Raw genomic sequence first — 18,987 nt, 5'->3', positions numbered from 1 at the left:
CTGTTCACAGAAGAAAATTCAAAAAAAGTTTATGCATCATACTTAGGCAACACGCTGTTTGTTGTTCTGTATTTAAAAGTGAAAATGAAAGTGTACAGGGCTGAAGGTACGCCCTCTGATGATTAAGATATATAGAAGAACACCATCGGAGCAGTTCTAGTAGTTCCTGCCTTTCTGAATTTAAAACTTTGATGCTTTATTATACAGACTTTGTATTTAAAGAGAATAGAAGTGAAAAAAAGGAAGACAAAAAAATGGGAGGATGGCAGTCAACCACATCTGATCAACCAGTCCAACCAGATTTAGGTGAGTTTTGTCAAGCCTATATGTATGTCAAAAAGCTTTGATATACAAAATTAATGGTTTTATCTGTGGTATTTTCTGCCTTCTTCAAATCTTTAATCTCTCCAAGAGAATATATATTATTGCTATTTATATTTTCATTATGTTAAAACACTCCCATTCAGCAGCATGGCATGGCACATTCTTCCGATATAAGACACTTTTTAGGGCATATGCACACCCAGGGCCTCATTTATAAAGCGTACGTATGCACGTATGATCTTAGAGTGTGCGTACGGGGTGTGCCTCATACGTCCTGAATCAAAATTAAAAAAATAAATCACGCTTCAAATACAATTTTCTGAAAGATGGTTTTGGTCATTTAAGGTAGTTGTTATCACGCTGATATATATTCAGTTGTTCATTTTGTTATTAGTTTGATTTTAGCTAGCAATTTGATGTTAGAAATGGGGCGTGTCGTTATGATTGACAGTTGTGACTGACAGCTTCTCTGAGAACTGTCGGACCTTCGAGGGGAGATTGAAGATATATAACTAACTATTAATTTTAAATTTATTATTTTATAGGTAGAATTTTAAATTGTGTATAATTTATATAGCCTATTTAAAATACATCAATGATGAAGCGGTCGTCTGGGCGGAAGTTTGATACCACGACTCCGCCTCCGGGCTCCACTGACAATTTCTTCTGCGCATGCCCAGGCTCCAAACTGACGTTTTTGCGTAACATCAAACAAATCGTAACATCAATGCCCATCGTCATAAGTTTTACATTCAGTTCATTACAATGGAAGGAAGCGGCATCCATCTTTTTTTACAGTCTATGGCGTGTATGCTTCCACGCCAATGCTCATATTTATAAAAATGGTCTTTGACGTGGAAAAGTGCTTATATAGCCATGTCAGGGTCTGAGCAGACATAGGCCTACACACTTTTCCTGGTCATCTGAGAAATGATCTTAAAATCAAATTTAGGATGGTTTCTGTGCAACAATTTATAAATGAGGCCCCCAGACACTTGTGATAATATTCATGGAAACATGGAGACTTAAATAATTCATGGAGACTTAAATAATATTTATCCACCTTTTTTCCTAATGAGCCTACTTATGGGTGGCACTTTCAGTTTAGGGATCTTACACTCAAAAAGATTAAAACAAACAGTAAGGTTGCTCTACAAATAATGGGCTGTAAAATGACATGGCATGATATATACAGTGGGTACGGAAAGTATTCAGACCCCCTTAAATTTTTCACTCTTTGTTATATTGCAGAAAATCATTTAAGTTAATTTTTTTTCCTCATTAATGTACACACATCACCCCATATTGACAGAAAAACACAGAATTGTTGACATTTTTGCAGATTTATTAAAAAAGAAAAACTGAAATATCACATGGTCCTAAGTATTCAGACACTTTGATGTGACACTCATATATTTAACTCAGGTGCTGTTTCTTCTGATCATCTTTGAGATGGTTCTACACCTTCATTTGAGTCCAGCTGTGTTTGATTATACTGATTCGGACTTGATTAGGAAAGCCACACACCTGTATATATAAGACCTTACAGCTCACAGTGCATGTCAGAGCAAATGAGAATCATGAGGTCAAAGTAACTGCCTGAAGAGCTCAGAGATAGAATTGTGGCAAGGCACAGATCTGGCCAAGGTTACAAAAAAAATTCTGCTGCACTTTAAGGTTCCTAAGAGCACAGTGGCCTCCATAATTCTTAAATGGAAGACATTTGGGACGACCAGAGCCCTTCCTAGAACTGGCCGTCCGGCCAAACTGAGCTATCGGGGGAGAAGAGCCTTGGTGAGAGAGGTAAAGAAGAACCCAAAGATCACTGTGGCTGAGCTCCAGAGATGCAGTCGGGAGATGGGAGAAAGTTGTAGAAAGTCAACCATCACTGCAGCCCTCCACCAGTCGGGGCTTTATGGCAGAGTGGCCTGACGGAAGCCTCTCCTCAGTGCAAGACACATGAAAGTCCGCATGGAGTTTGCCAAGATGGTGAGAAATAAGATTGTCTGGTCTGATGAGACCAAGATAGAACTTTTTAGCCTTAATTCTAAGTGGTATGTGTGGAGAAAACCAGGCACTGTTCATCACCTGTCCAATACAGTCCCAACAGTGAAGCATGGTGGTGGCAGCATCATGCTGTGGGGGTGTTTTTCAGCTGCAATCGAGGGAAAGATGAATGCGGCCAAGTACAGGGATATCCTGGACAAAAACCTTCTCCAGAGTGCTCAGGACCTCAGACTGGGCCGAAGGTTTACCTTCCAACAAGACAATGACCCTAAGCACACAGCTAAAATAAAGAAGGAGTGGCTTCACAACAACTCCATGACTGTTCTTGAATGGCCCAGCCAGAGCCCTAACTTAAACCCAATTGAGCATCTCTGGAGAGACCTAAAAATTGCTGTCCACCAACGTTCACCATCCAACCTGACAGAACTGGAGAGGATCTGCAAGGAGGAATGGCAGAGGATCCCCAAATCCAGGTGTGAAAAACTTGTTGCATCTTTCCCAAAAAGACTCATGGCTGTATTAGATCAAAAGGGTGCTTCTACTAAATACTGAGCAAAGGGTCTGAATACTTAGGACCATGTGATATTTCAGTTTTTCTTTTTAAATAAATTTGCAAAAATGTCAACAATTCTGTGTTTTTCTGTCAATATGGGGTGCTGTGTGTACATTAATGAGGAAATAAAATGAACTTAAATGATTTTAGCAAATGGCTGCAATATAACAAAGAGTGAAAAATTTAAGGGGGTCTGAATACTTTCCATACCCACTGTATATTTAGACAAACAAATGTTTTGTCAATAAAATACAATCATTAACTTTTCATATAAAACTACTTTTTTTTTAATAATTAAATGCAAACTAATTTTGAAGCTTGACAATAAACATTTCAAAACACAGCTATACAGCATAGTTCAAAACTATGTGGGCCAACAGATGAAGAAACATGTTCAGACATTCAACACAGCTGAACAAAACACCACTTCCTCCTTCCACACACACCTCGCTGAAGAGGAGACAAATAGACTAGCTAGAATGCTTCAAATTTCTTGAAATAATATTTTCTGAACATTTAACATTGACTCTCAGTCTCAATTCACCTGTTTGATATGGTTTCTCAATAAAATTCATAAAAGTTGTATATGTAAACTGCATTGCTAACATCACAGAATAGCATAGTTATAATAGTGGGTGAGTTAGTTCAATGGGTCTCACCTACACAACTGGCTAGTGTCTTCTGCTAGTTAGCTTAGCATTAAAGATCTAAACGGATATAGCAGATTTGTCTCATTTTAAATAAACACTAAAAACTGAGATGAAAAATTAACTTCAGTAAGAAATTTACTTTTGCCAACAAGTGCATTCGAAAAGTATTCACAGTGCTTCACTTTTTCCACATTTTGTTATGTTACAGCCTATTCCAAAAGGGATTAAATTGATTATTTTCCTCAATTCTACAAACAATACCCCATAATGATAACGTAAAAGCAGTTTTTTTGAAATCTTTGCAAATTTATTAAAAAGAAAAAGAAAAGAAAAGAAAAGAAAACGTATGTACATAAGTATTCACAGTCTTTGCGCAATACTTTGTTGAAGCACCTTTGGCACCAATTACAGCCTCAAGTCTTTTTGAGTATGATGCTACAAGCTTGGCACACATATTTTTGGGCAGTTTCTCCCATTCTCCTTTGGAGGACCTCTCAAGCTTCATCGGGTTGGATGGGGAGCGTCGGTGCACAGCCATTTTCAGATCTCTCCAGAGATGTTCAATCGTGTTTAAGTCTGGGCTCTGGCTGGGCCACTCAGTGACATTCACAGAGTTGTCCCGTAGCCAATCCTTTGTTATCTTGGCTGTGTGCTTAGGGTTGATGTGCTGTTGGAAGATGAACCTTTGCCCCAGTCTGAGGTCTAGAGCGCTCTGGATGAGGTTTTCACAAATAATGCCGCTGAAAAACAATCCCCACAACATGATGCTGCCACCACCATGCTTCACTGTAGGGATGGTATTGGCCAGGTGATGAGCGGAGCCTGGTTTCCTCCAGACATGACGCTTGCTATTCAGGCCAAAGAGTTAAATCTTTGTTTCATAAGACCAGAGAATTTTGATTCTCATGGTCTGAGAGTCCTCCAGGCGGGCTGTCATGTGCCTTTGGCTTCCATCAGGCCACTATACCATTCAGGCCTGATTGGTAGAATGCTGCATGGTTATTCTTCTGGAAGGTTCTCCTTTCTCCATAGAGAAACGCTGGAGCTCTGTCAGAGTGACCATCGGGTTCTTGGTCACCTCCCCGACTGAGGCCCTTCTCCCCCGATCGTTAAATTTGGCCAGGCTCTGACATGCACTGTTAACTGTGGGACCTTATACAGACAGGTGTGTGCCTTTCCAAATCATGTCCAATCAACTGAATTTACCACAGGTGGACTCCAATCAAGTTGTATAAACACCTTAATGATGATCAGTGGAAACAGGATGCACCTGAGCTCGATTTTGAGTGTCATCGCAAAGGCTGTGAATATTTATGTGATTTTTTTTTTTTTTTATGTTTTTAATACATCTGCAAAGATTTCAAACAAACTTCTTTCACATTGTCATTATGGGGTATTGTCTGTAGAATTTTGAAATTAATCCCTTTTGGAATAAGGATGTAACATAACAAAATGTGGAAAAAGTGAAGCGCTGTGAATATTTTCCAGATCCACTGTATATGGTTAAATAAATGTTCTTCCAATCTTCCAAAGATTTTTATAATAATTTTATAATAATAATTTTATTTTTCTCTACATAGTGTTGATATGGCAACTAATAAATGCAGTTTTGTCATGCTAGTATGTGTGGAAAACCATGTGAAAACTTTTAAATCATGTGTTACAACTAGCCCACGTCAGCTTGTGCCCCACTCTCCCCCACATTTAATAGTATTTTTTGATAAGTGAAGCTACACATGAACAGACTTCATAAATTACCCTTATTGATATATGAATCACATTCTTTTTACAGAATATAGCAAACCATGGAGGAAAACTCCCTGGGGGTAAGTGAAAAAAAATATATCAACATTAAAAGGTAAAATTATAAATGTTAATACACAAAAAATGTATTTTTCTGAATAGGACAGAATTTAAGAATTGTCCCCTGTTCAATTCATGAGTTAATTTAAACTAAACTGGCCTTAACAAAAATGTTAAAAGGTCTGTACTGTTCTGAATCCAGTGAAATTGACATTCTCTAAACATTTCCCCACCCTCAATTTATTAAAATTGTCAAATATACACTATATTGCCCAAAGTTTTGGGACGCCTACCTTTACATGTGTTACGGTATGCTGGTGTGAAGGGATGAGGCCGACACGGATTTCCACAATACATATACTTCTTTACTTAAACAAGGCAGGAGGCACCAAACATACACTGTACATACCATTTAGAGTAACATTTAAGACGGACAAGGAGTGAAGGGAGTGAGTGCAATATAAAGGGTGTGCTGATGAGAGAGTCCAGGTGCAGGTGATCCGTGATGATGGGGAGATGACGAGGGAAGTGAGTGCAGGTGACGAAACAGGAGGATACTGGGAAATGGAGTACAGGGGAACAAAGGATCTGTAACAACATGCACATGACATTTAATAAAATCTCATTCTTAATCTGTAGGGTTTAATATGGAGTTGTCCCCCTTTTGCAGCTATAACAGCTTCAACTCTTCTGGGAAGGCTTTCCACAAGGTTTAGGAGTGTGTTTATTGAAATCTGTGACCATTCTTTTAGAAGCTCATTTGTGAGGTCAGGCATTGATGTTGGACGGCCTAGCTCGCAGTCTCTGCTCTAATTGATCCCAAATGTGTTCTATCGGGTTGAGGTCAGGACTCTGTGCAGGCCAGTCAAGTTACTCCACACCAAATTCACTCATCCATGTCTTCATGGACCTTGCTTTGTGCACTGGTGCACAGTCATGTTGGAACAGGAAGGGGCCATCCCCAAACTGTTCCCACAAAATTGGGAGCATGAAATTGTCCAAAATGTCTTGGTATGCCGAAGCATTAAGAGTTCCTTTCACTGGAACTAAGGGGCCAAGCCCAACCCCTGAAAAACAACCCCACACCATAATCCCCCTCCACCAAACTTTACACTTGGCACAATGCAGCCAGGCAAGTACTGTTCTCTTGGCAGAGAACATGTCTCCACTGCTCTAGAGTCCAGTGGCGTGGTGCTTTACATCACTACAGCTGACGCTTTGTTCGCATTGCACTTGGTAATGTTAGGCTTGAATGCAGCTGCTCGGCCATAAAAACCCATTCCATAAAGCTCTCTATGCACTGTTCTTGAGCTAATCTGAAGGCCACACAAAGTTTGGAGGTCTGTAGCTATTGACTCTGCAGAAAGTTGGCAACTTCGCTCTGTGATTTTACGTGGCCTGCCACTTTGTGGCTGAGTTGCTGTTGTTCCTAATTGCTTCCACTTCGTTAGAATACCACTAACCGTTGACTGTGGAATATTTAGTAGTGAGGAAATTTCACAAATAGACTTAATGCACAGGTGGCAACCTATGACGGTACCACGCTTGAATTCACTGAGCTCCTGAGAGCGACCCATTTCTCAAATGTTTGTTGAAGCAGTCTGCATGCCTAGGTGCTTGATTTTATACACCTGTGTCCATGGAAGTGATTGGAACACCTGAATTCAACGATTTGGAGGGGTGTCCCAATACTTTGGCAATATAGTGTAATAGAAAAACCATTTAGCATTTCAAACATTGATTATTACAAAGCAGTTATTAATTTCTTTCAGTTTCTTTCCATCTTAATTCTACTTCCTTAAATTGAAAGTTGAATTATAATTCAACATCCTTTTTGCTACATCAATTTTAAATTAATGAATTTAATTGGAATGTTTAAGGCATTTTCAGTTTAATTCTGAAGGGCACACAAGCTTTGCTGTTTACCTTTACTACTTGGCTTTTGAACAGAGAGGAAAAACAGTTGGATAAAAGTCTAAGAGAGTTCAAGCTGACCGTTCCAAATAGCAAGCATGTGAGGATCTTGGTAATTGGAGAAGTTGGAGCAGGAAAATCCAGCTTCATCAACTCAGTCAATAGTGTTTTCCAAAAAAGAATCACAAATGAAGCCCTTGTTAACAAAATATCTGACAGCACAACCTTCACAAAATTAGTAAGTATATGAGCATGTATGAGTACGAGTCATTTCATGAATTAAAAAAAGTAGTTTACAAAATTACATATGCTGTATACACTGTAATACAAAATTAAAAGCCTTATATGACCCATCATCAATTTTTCACTCTTCCTCATTAAACTGTTTCTAAAAAAACAATGGACACTTTTTACAGAGCCCAGTTATTTATATATATATATATATATATATATATATATATATATATATATATATATATATAGTTGATCAATGTTAATATGTGAATATAAGCCAATATATAATGTGTATATATATATATATATATATATATATATATATATATATATATATATATAATGTGTGTGTATAAACATTATGCACATTGCCATAAATTACAAAAAGCTAGTTAGCACTGCTGCTAGGGTGTTTCTACAACAGCTGAAGGAGTAACAGTACATTTGACATTTTTTTCTATGCCATAATCAATCTCTCTCTATTTTTTTCTTTTTTGGGAAGTCATGGAAATGCTAGTGTTTGTTGTTTTTTTGTTTTGTTTTTTGTTTTTTTTTTGCTATTGGAGAAAATGGCATCATAAACAACAACAACAACAACAATCATATTTACTGTACACTCTTAAAAATAAAGGTCCCAAAAGGGCGTTTTCAGTAATGTCATTGAAGAACCATTTTGGGTTCCCCAAAGAGCCTTTCAGTTATCAGTTCTTATGAATAATATTTTCTTAGTGTGAAAAACATTTTATGGCTACACTTTATTTCGATAGTCCACTTTAGACATTCTAACTATACTTTGCAACTACATGTAAACTAACTCTCATTAGAGTATTAGACTGTTATATTAAGTGTTAGTTCACCCTAAAAAAAAAATTCTGTCATTAATTACTCACCATCATGTTGTTCCAAACCCATGAGACTTTCGTTCATCTTCGGAACACAAATTAAAATCTTTTTGATGAAATCTGAGTGCTTTCTGTCCCTCCAGAGACAGCTACTCAACTGAAACTTTGACGCTTCAAAAAAGTTTATAAAGAGATCGTAAAACAAATTCATATTAATTGGGTGATATAGTCAAAATTTTTTGAAGAGACCTGGGCTGGATTTCCCGATAACGTTGTCTCTTAGTGCGCTACAAAGACTCTAAAGGTAGACCTTAACTGAAGATATACCATTTCTAGGCATGTTCCCCGAACTATCCCTTAGGAGGTTGCTTAAGGTATATCTTCTTAAAGGATTAGTCCACTTTTAAACTTTTCCTGATAATTTACTCACCCCCATGTCATCCAAGATGTCCATGTCTTTCTTTCTTCAGTCGAAAAAAGAAAACTTTGACCTCCACAGGTCAAAGTTTTGAACTAATATTTATATGCAATATGCTAGTTCAATAGTATATACCAGTTAGTTCAAACTTTGACCTGTGGAGGGCAGTAATACACTTAGCAGTGTCTACACTGCCAGAATTCTAATAGAGGAGAAGAAGAAGAGAGATAGTTCAAGATGAGCATTTATGGCTAAAACGTATATAATTTTCAATTTTTTTCAGAAAATGAGCGATGGTTTCACTAGATAAGACCATTATTTCTCATCTGGGATCGTGTAGAACAATTTGAAGCTGCAGTGAAACTAATTTTGACCTTCAACTGTTTGGTACCCGCATTGAAGTCCACTATAAGGAGAATAATCCTGGAATGTTTTCATCAAAAACTTTAATTTATTTTTGACTAAAGAAAGAAAGACATGGACATCTTGGATGACATGGGGGTGAGTAAATTATCAGGAAAAGTTTATTTAAAAGAGGGCTAATCCTTTAAGTGCGACGTTACCAGGTGCTGTCCATGGTGGCGGTGCTGAATTGGTTGATAACGATGGCTCGAGAATCGATAATTCACTCTATACAGGGGCTGCTTCCCTGCGTTATGTGAGAAATCAGTGTTCTTTATAAAAATAAGCACTTCAGAGGTAGAAATTGCATTTATCAGGACTCATGGGATGTTATAAAAGTAATTCAAATTGCAAACTAAATATTGTAATTTATATACTGGGGGCAAGGAGCCCCCATCAGCGTGAGTTTAAGTCGACCGTTATTTTAGAACAAAGTTTTCTTGAAGACGCGTCATGCAGCTGGCAGACACGTAGGTATCGTGTTTATATCGTTTTTCATTTTTTATTCAAAATATTCACAAACTTGTTAACTATAGCCTATCATGAATGTTGTGATATATTCCGATGGTAAAATATGTGGAAGTGAATATGTTTTGTTGCGCGATGAGTTTGCATGGCAATTCAGAGCTGTCGGATATACGAAATCGTCCCCAAAATACATAAAAGTATGTGGTCAGTGAACTGGGAGAAGAATAGAGTAAACGTTAATGTTTCATACACAATATGTATCTGATATGAATAAAACACTTCATCAAATTATATAATTGAAAGGGTTATTATTGCAGCTTCCGTAGACATCAGTGTATGGAATTTAACAAACTATAAATGTCTTTTTTATGCAGTAGCTTACTTAATTCAAATGTGTATTTAAATGTCTGAAACCTAAAATAAACCTGATGAAGTTAAAAACACTGATTAGTTGTGATAAGCGCGGAGCACGCGTCTGCTTTAAGCTAAATGCGCTAAAGCACATTTGAATTTAGCAGTGAATCTTTGCATTTTATTCTTAGCCATAATCCTAATCGAACACTGGGTGTATTACAACTTCAGAATTATATTCCTATAGACTGTCAACAATGACACGGTATAGCTAAGAGTGGTCCAGACCAACCTTACGAAAGTATGACTTACAGAAGGTATACTTAACTAAGAACGTTTCGGGAAACACGTATTAACGTTAAGGTCGTAGAGTTAAGAAGGTTTCGGGAAATCAAGCCCTGATTGCTTTTTATGATGAACAGATTTAATTTAGGCTTTTATTCACATATAAACATTGATCAGCGAACATAAACAGAAGATCAACCGAACCTGTTTGACGTGGGAGAATGAACCTCATCTTGTGGAAGCTCAAATGTACTGCATAACAAAAAGAATGAACCTCATTGATTCTTGCATGTCAAGTGAACATGCTTGAGCTTCCGTTTACCACAAATGATCGGTGAGTTGATCAATGTTTGTATGTGTATAAAAGCCTAAAGTAAATCTGTTCATCATATAAAGCAATCGTGTCTCTTAAGAAAATGTTGACTAAACTGCTCAATTCTTATGGATTAGTTTAACGATCTCTTTATGAACTTTTTGAAGCATCAAAGTGATGCTTGCGTAGTGGTGTAGACTATCAATGGAGGGACAGTTATTAAAAATATCTTCATTTGTCTTCCGAAGATGAACAAAAGTCTTACGGGTTTGGGACAACATGAGGGTGAGTCATTAATCACAGAATTTTCATTTTTTGGGTGAACTATCCCTTTATAGCAGAATACGTTGACATTTAGTTGCAAAGTTGCTTATAGTCAGTAGAATGCCTGTAAAGTGTTAGCAGATATTAAGCAAACAGTCTAATAATATTTAAATGGCTGCTAGTTGATATGTACAGTAGTTGCAAAGTTACTTATAGTTAGCAGAATGTCTAAAGTGGGCCCATTTTAATAATGTAAAGAACCTTTTTCCACTATGAAGTACCTTTTGTGCAATGGAAAGGTCCCAGGTTAAAGGTTCTTCATGGAACCATCAACGCAAATAAATAACCTTTATTTTTAGACTCCCATTCACTATAGATGTTTTTCCAACCATGAAAGAGTTCGCTTCTGATAACCCCGTAATATGGTACATGGCCAATTTTTTTATTTTTTATTTTTGCTTCACAATGTGTTTACATTGCCATGTAAACAATCACAGTTTTCTTTGCCAATTCCCACTTGTAACTGTGGTGGAAATGGCTGAGATTCACTGACAGGACCCTAGCTGAAGTGTCAGGGGCCATTTGAATTATTAGAAAGTTTTCTATTTTTATCATTAGAATCATGCACTATAGATAATACCACATGTTGCTAGAATTCACATTGCAAACAAGCACAGCTTCCTGTGCTAGAGACAGAAAACCAGTTCAAATGCCTTTTTACGTTATTCTATGGGCTAGTTGTTTTGGTCTCTGTTTCATATATGTTCACATCAATTACATTGAAATGGCCAAATATTTATTTACTTGGTACATTCATGCTTTTTTCCCTTCTCAGTACAAAACATATTACATAAGATATGGACAATCTACTCTGCCTTTTGTCTTAACTGACACCATGGGCCTAGAGTCCCAGGATTTACATGGCATACATCCAGATGACGTTGTCAAAGCCATGGAGGGCTGCATAAAGGAAAGATACAAAGTGAGACTTATTCATTTACATTTACTCTTGAACATGTGAACTGATTTTTTTAAAAGACTTTAAATGTTTATCAACAATCCTCCATTTTTGCTGTTCTGTCATGCATCCTTTTTTTTTCTTCAGTTCAATCCAGCATCCCCAGTTTCTCCTCAAGATGAGAGCTACAGAAGTAATCCAAGCCTTCAGGACCAGACATACTGCCTGGTCTTTGTGATGCCAGCTGACAAGATATCACTGATGAATGAAAATGTAATTAAGAAGATGAAATATATTAAGAATAAGGCCAATGAACTAGGTGCGTATAAAAGCAAGAAAAAGTCAAAGATCTTCAATATCTTTATCATAGCAAAGTAAAAAAAAATAATTCATGCGACTTAATGACTTTGTCCCAAATTCATAATCACTTCAGTTCCTGTCTGGATATGCATTGTTACAAAGTATAAAAAAACACACTAATCTAGCCATTGACATGTTTATGTAATACTTATAAGTCATACTTCAATGCATCAGCTGTATCACACAATGAATAAACATTTGTATTCATGTTCACTCACATTCAACAGAAATTCCTCAGGTAGTCATCATGACAAGGGCAGATGAAGTGTGTCCACTGGTCAAAGAAAACATAAGGAAAATCTACACTAGCAAGAAGATAAAAGAGAAGGTAATTGCATTTATATTATGTCAAAATGCCCTGTTTGTACTTTATGTACTACAGAATTAAACATGACTCTTTCTTCTGTTTCAGTTGAAACGGGTTTAAAAGTTTACATTTTCCCTAAATAATACATAGCTTGCGAGTAATGCACAGGTTTACATGTGCCTAGCACAACACAGCTTGACAGTGTGTTTGTTATTCTCCAGTTGGAGGAGTGCTCTGAGTGTATGGGTATCCCAGTGAGCCACGTCTTCCCTGTGAAGAGCTACCATGAGGAAATTGATACACAAGCGGACATAGATGTTCTGATTCTGAGGGCATTGACTCATATTGTGCAAGTGGCAAATGATGCATTGACACTGAAGAGCAAGGAAAATACTGAATGAAAACCAGCAGGCCAATAGAAGGCACTAGGGAGTTGCCCTTCCTGAGCCCCCGCACCCCACCCAACACCCCACCCAACTGGCTTATGGCTTATGATTTATCAATATTACTTTTGATTTCATATATTCATGTACTCCTACTCCATATATTAATCCTCATCATATTTTCAAGTATTTACTCTTTATTGTACTCCTTTATTCTTCTTTTATCTTTAAGAGTATGTATATTCAATTGTTCTTAAATTGTTCCAATGTGACAGGTCATGTTGACATGTTTGTGGTTAGATATTGGACGCCTGCCAAGTTTCACCGAAATAAAGATATTCTCAAAATTGATGTTCTTGTGCACATGATGTACCTTTTTCTGCAATTATATTTTGTATTCCAATGAAAGGGGATATTTGAAATGTTTTGATACTATTACTATTACTATTCTGTGGTTCCAACAAAGGTGTTAAGCCCACTCTTTGGGTGATATTTTTACTCTATCTGATAATGTCAACAGTCACAGGACCATAAAATTACCTAATGACTGTTTTGATAGCAGGAAACATAAAATGTCATAATTTCTTTAAATTCTCCAAAACGGAAAGCTGACCTCTCTTACCTATCCAAACAGACCAAAACATGAGTTTGAGTGAGATGTAAGTTTTCATACAAAGTTCAGTCATGAAACTCTAACCGAGCGCTGATTGGGTCTTTCTAAGCCATGGCATCAGCCAATCGGAAGTAATTCCATATCCACGCAACCATATATATCGTACCCTAGCCTGCGATCGACAAGCTGTGCAATGCGAAGCGCTGTTATGAGCAGAATGCTTTCAGAATTTCAACATCTAAGATAAGTACAGGTTTTCTTATGATATTGCACAATGCTTTGAGAAGTATGCTTTCAATTGTTGAAGTATCATACACGAGGTTCAATCATGTCAACTCCCAACCTACTGTGATAACTATATGCACTAGTAGCTAGCGTACATGCATCGCATTTGGAGCAGCAAACAGATGTTGTAAGGATACAGAAAAAATAGTTTGCTAATTTAAGTGTATGGGTTTCACTCCGTTTCACATAAGCTACAGCAATTCCTAATATTTAAGCAGCAGCAACATGCTAAAACAAATATTAGCGGATATCAACAGCATAGAACGCTAGCAGAAGTAAATGTGCGTTTCGCAATCAAGTGACATTGTTCAATTATCTGCTAACCACGATCGATTACTCTTTAAAAACGTACATATTCACTTAGCATATTAACAACGTGAGCAGTTAACGTTACATACACTTTTTTGGGAAATATACACTACTTCATAACTACGGGACGAACGGAGAGTTACGTTCAAGTCGGATACAATTTAAGCATCAGATTTCACTGCTGTCCTTCAGAAAGGTCTTCATTCCACTTACCTAAGTGTGCAAGGTAGCTTCAGTACTTTCAACGAAGCAAGTAACATTACCGGTTGACGCCGTAGGCATTTTACCTGGCAATATGGGTCGCGTGGAGAGCGTTGCGTGTTCAGTTTCTGTAATGTTTGTTGTTCAATTAATGAAACTGTGTCTAACAAAACATCTTTTATTTTACAGAACGGTCCGCACATGGTGCAACTTCACAACATCACTAGGCGTCTCCTTCAGGTAGGACCAACACCTACAGGTAAGTACTTCACTACTGACATCTAGTGATTAAACTAGGTATATGCACATATCATGAAATACTCACTTATCATGACATCTCCTCTTTTTTTTTAGATTTAAGGTTTCACCATTACTGCATTTTAAACTCTTGCACACTCACTTAACAACAACATATTATATAACAACTTAAACATTATGCTCTTTATACAAACCATCTCTTAATTAACATTCAACTGTCATTACTCTCTTTTTGCATAGTAACTACTTAAATGTCTGTTCACTTTGCTAATGCCTCCTTTACAGGTCAAGTCTCTCAGGTGGTTTTACTGTGCGTTTGGATCTTCGCAATTCAGGATAAGTGTGTCTCCTTTTCATCCTCTTTATTGTCTATAACTGGTTCTGTTTCCGATTCTACAGGTGATGTATCCTGTGGCACTGTTTCTTGTGTTTTCAGCAAACTTCTCCTATTTCTTCTCAGGATCTGACCATCTTCTGTTTTCACAGTGTAAGATCTTGGATAAACCTCCTCAAGGACTGTGGCTTTTCTATGCCAGGTATTGCAATCCTCAAGTCTTACTGTGTCATTGTTAGCAAGAGGTCGAAGACTCCTGGAGGTCTTATCATAGTTCATTTTCTGTCTCTTTTTTAGTTGCATTTGTTTCTTTTGCAACCCTTTGATTTTCTTTGGTTGACTCAGGTAAGGCAGGGTAGTACGCAATTTTCTTCCCATTAGCATCTCAGCTGGAGATAAACCATGTTCCAGTGGTGAAGCACGGTAATTTAACAATGCTAGATACGGGTCAGACTTGCTGCTCACTGCTTTCTTCAGTAGCATTTTAACTATATGTACTCCCTTTTCCGCTTTCCCGTTAGATTGTGGATATAGCGGGCTCGATGTCACATGTTTGAAGTCATACTCCACTGCAAATTCCTGGAATTCTTTGCTATTATAACACGGTCCATTGTCACTACAGACAACCTGAGGGATACCATGCCTTGCAAAGATTGACTTCATGTGTGTGATTACACTGGCAGTAGATGTATTTGGAAGCAGAGCCATCTCTGGATAGTTAGACAGGTAGTCCACAACAAGCAGATAGTTCTTCCCATTTAAGACAAACAAATCTGTTCCAATTTTCTGCCAAGGCTCACTAGGCGTGTCAGTGATGATCATTGGCTCTTTTTGCTGCTTTGCTCGATGACTTAAGCAGGTATCACAGGTTGACACCATTCTGTCAATGTCAGCATTAATTCCTGGCCAATAGATGGCTGTCCTGGCTCTCCTTTTGCATTTTTCTGCTCCCAGATGTCCCTCATGCAATCTTCTCAGCATTTCCTTTCTCAGTGCTTGTGGTATTACTATTCTATTCTGTCTCAGCAGAAGTCCTTCTACCACACTCAACTCTGTCCTTATATTGTAGTACCGTGAACATGCTTCCTTTTTCCAGCCTTCATTCAGAAGTTTGATGACAATCTGTAGCTCTCTGTCTTTCGCGGTTTCAGCTACAATCTGTTTAGACTTTGCATCAGTCACTGGAAGAGCACCAGCTATCATGTTCACATGAAGAGTCACGTCAGCTTCTGTAGAGCTCTTGTGATGTGTCTCACTGTCTGAGGTTGCTCTGGACAGGGCGTCTGCTAGCACAATGTACTTTCCAGGTGTATATATCAGTTCAAAGTCATATCTCTGAAGCTTCATCATTAGCCGTTGGATTCTCGGTGACATTTCACTCAAATTTTTCTTGATGATGGCTATTAGTGGCTTGTGATCTGTCTCCGCCACAAACTTTGGAAGTCCATACACATAACTGTGAAACTTCTCCACTCCATACACCAGTCCAAGGCACTCCTTCTCGATCTGGGCATAACGACACTCAGCTTGCGTCATTGTTCTTGATGCATACGCAACTGGCCTCCAGTGTTTTCCTTCTTCCTGGAGCAGCACAGCTCCCAGGCCATCCTTAGATGCATCAGTTGATATCTTTGTCCTCCTAGATGGTTCAAAGAAAGTCAGCACAGGCTCTGTTGTCAAGAGTGTCTTCAGACGTCCCCACTCTTGTTCATGGTTGTTTGTCCACTTGAACTCACACTTGTCATGTAACAGTTCTCTCATGTACACTGTCTTTGACGACAGGTTTGGTATGAACTTGCCGATAAAGTTAATCATTCCCATCACTCTTAACACTGCCTTTTTGTCTGTAGGTCTTGGCATATTGAGTATTGCTTGAATTTTACTTTTGTCTGGTTGTACGCCACCTTCTGTCAGCTTGTCTCCTAGAAACGTGACTTCCTTTACTCCAAACTGACATTTTTGTTTATTCAGCCTCAGTCCATATTTCTGCACTCGCTGCAAAACTTCCATGAGCCTTTCATTGTGCTGTTCAATTGTGGATCCCCACAATATGACATCATCCACATAGACACGAACTCCTTGTATTCCTTCAATTATGTGCTCCATGGCTTTGTGAAACACTTCAGGTGCTGAAGAAATCCCAAAGGGCATCCTCAAGAAGGAGTATCTGCCAAAGGGTGTGTTGAATGTGCAGTAGTGTGTGCTATCTTCATGTAGTTTTACCTGCCAAAAGCCCTGAGATGCATCTAGCTTTGTGAAGAACTTTGCACCTCCCATCTCACTGATGATTTCTTCCCGAGTCGGAATCTGATAATGTTCTCTCTGAATGTTTGCGTTTAGGTCTTTTGGATCCATACACACACGTAATTCTCCGTTTGCTTTTCTTACACAAACCATGGAGTTCACCCATTCTGTCGGCTGTTCCACTTTCTTTATAACTCCCATGGCTGTCATCCTTTCCAGTTCCTGTTTTAACTTATCTCTTAGCGGGGCTGGTACCCGTCTCGGAGCATGGACCACTGGCTTTGCATCCTCTTTGAGCTGTATCTTATAGGTGAATGGAAGCGCTCCAAACCCTTCAAAAATGTTCGGAAACTGTTTTACTATATTATCAACGCTGTTCTGTGTATTGCCATATTTTATGTTGTCTACTCTTTTAACTAGGCCTAAGTCTTCACATGCCTTGTCTCCCAACACTGAATCATGTCCATCTGGAACGACTACGAACACAAGGTGTTGTTCTTTACTTTTCACTTTTACTTTGATTTTGCATGTTCCTCTTGTTTCTATGCTCTGTCCGTTGTAAGCTTTGAGTTGCACAGTGTTTGGTTTAATATGTGGCTTGCTTTTCATTTTTCTTATATCTCTTTCAGAGATCAGATTGGCTTTGGCTCCTGTGTCTAATTTCAGCATTATTGTTGCTCCATTTATTTCTACAGCTGCAGTCCACTTATCCTTCACAAGACTGTTTTCTTCAGCCTGTTCTACCAGGCCTACAAAGAATGTGTCACTAAGAGCAGTTTCTTCCACTGTATGGACTCGTTCGCTTCGACTATGTTTTTTTGTCAAGCACTGCTTTGCAAAGTGATTCTGCCCTCCACATTTAGCACAGGTTTTGCCATAGGCTGGGCACTGCTTTGGTCTGTGTCTTTTGCCACATCTCTTACAATTGAACATTTCTTTTTCATATTGCTGTTTCCATTTTGATGAGCTTTGTTTCTGAGCTCTCTCTGTCACTGCAGCTACTGACGAACTTTCATGTGCAGCAGTCTTTGTATGTTCACTAAATGTTTTAGCATGTTGCTGCGCCACTTCACTGGCATGACATATCCGTACTGCATCAGTTAATGTCAGCTCAGTTTCTCTCAACAATCTCTCCCTCATTTTCTTGTCATTTATTCCAAACACTATTTGGTCCCTGACCATTGAATCATGTAGCAATCCAAAGTTACATGTCCTTGCTTTCAATTTGAGGTCGATTAAGAAACTATCAAATGTCTCTCCTTGAAGTTGCAGACGTGAACGAAAAACATACCTCTCAAATGTCTCGTTCTTTTTTGGTGAGCAGTGTAAATCAAATTTCTCGATCACTTTCTCGAAGCTTCCTTTATCTTCTGCTCGATCAAACACCAGCGTGTTAAATACCTCGATCGATTGCGGTCCCGTGACGGTGAGCAATAAAGCAATCTTTCTTGCATCCGACTGTTCATCCAGCCCCACTGCTTGCAAATACAGTGTAAATCGTTGCTTAAACGTTCGCCACTCACAGTCAATATTTCCCGTCCAGTTGACAGCGTCAGGCGGTTTTACACTTTCCATAACGACTATCTGAACTTCTGACCACTCCTGGTACCATGTAATGTTTGTTGTTCAATTAATGAAACTGTGTCTAACAAAACATCTTTTATTTTACAGAACGGTCCGCACATGGTGCAACTTCACATCACTAGGCGTCTCCTTCAGGTAGGACCAACACCTACAGGTAAGTACTTCACTACTGACATCTAGTGATTAAACTAGGTATATGCACATATCATGAAATACTCACTTATCATGACAGTTGCGGGGTGTTGCTGAGCTGCTTGACGATCACGGAGATGTTCGTTTGTCTGAGTGTCTTCAGAGGTGTTTATTATTATCAGTCAGAATCA

General features: G+C 38.3%; 2 protein-coding genes across 3 annotated transcripts; one reads left to right on the top strand and one right to left on the bottom strand.

Moving 5' to 3' along the window:
• The first annotated feature begins 77 nt into the window (after positions 1–77).
• Positions 78–14,831, top strand: LOC125272814 (interferon-induced protein 44-like). Of its 2 annotated transcripts, none has more exons than XM_048197950.1 (7): positions 78–306; positions 5,327–5,360; positions 7,288–7,489; positions 11,664–11,810; positions 11,934–12,105; positions 12,374–12,474; positions 14,434–14,831. In XM_048197950.1, the coding sequence occupies exons 1-7, from the start codon at positions 192–194 to the stop codon at positions 14,527–14,529; spliced, it is 867 nt and encodes a 288-aa protein (XP_048053907.1). In that variant the 5' UTR covers positions 78–191; the 3' UTR covers positions 14,530–14,831. The 2 variants fall into 2 exon arrangements, with proteins under 2 accessions (XP_048053907.1, XP_048053906.1); XM_048197949.1 differs by lacking the exon at positions 14,434–14,831 and adding an exon at positions 12,675–13,187 and having other exon boundaries at positions 80–306.
• A 2-nt stretch (positions 14,832–14,833) lies between these two features.
• On the bottom strand, positions 14,834–18,768 carry LOC125273166 (uncharacterized protein K02A2.6-like). Its single transcript, XM_048198431.1, has one exon. The coding sequence runs from the start codon at positions 18,653–18,655 to the stop codon at positions 14,834–14,836; it is 3,822 nt and encodes a 1,273-aa protein (XP_048054388.1). The 5' UTR covers positions 18,656–18,768.
• Between the last annotated feature and the right edge of the window lie 219 nt (positions 18,769–18,987).

This window comes from Megalobrama amblycephala, linkage group LG7, assembly GCF_018812025.1.
Source record: "Megalobrama amblycephala isolate DHTTF-2021 linkage group LG7, ASM1881202v1, whole genome shotgun sequence".
NCBI classification, from domain to species: Eukaryota; Metazoa; Chordata; class Actinopteri; order Cypriniformes; family Xenocyprididae; genus Megalobrama; species Megalobrama amblycephala.
This window is presented reverse-complemented; position numbering and strand designations above follow the sequence as displayed.

What these genes read in the sequence shown, in the direction of transcription:
- LOC125272814 (XM_048197949.1), top strand. Translation starts at nt 192, where the DNA reads ATGCTTTATTATACAGACTTTGTATTTAAAGAGAATAGAAGTGAAAAA. An exon ending in GCATAAAGGAAAGATACAAA is followed by an intron (nt 11,811 to 11,933) that starts GTGAGACTTATT and finishes TTTTTTCTTCAG; the next exon opens with TTCAATCCAGCATCCCCAGT. An exon ending in GCAAGAAGATAAAAGAGAAG is followed by an intron (nt 12,475 to 12,674) that starts GTAATTGCATTT and finishes GTTATTCTCCAG; the next exon opens with TTGGAGGAGTGCTCTGAGTG.
- LOC125273166 (XM_048198431.1), bottom strand. Translation starts at nt 18,655, where the DNA reads ATGGAAAGTGTAAAACCGCCTGACGCTGTCAACTGGACGGGAAATATT.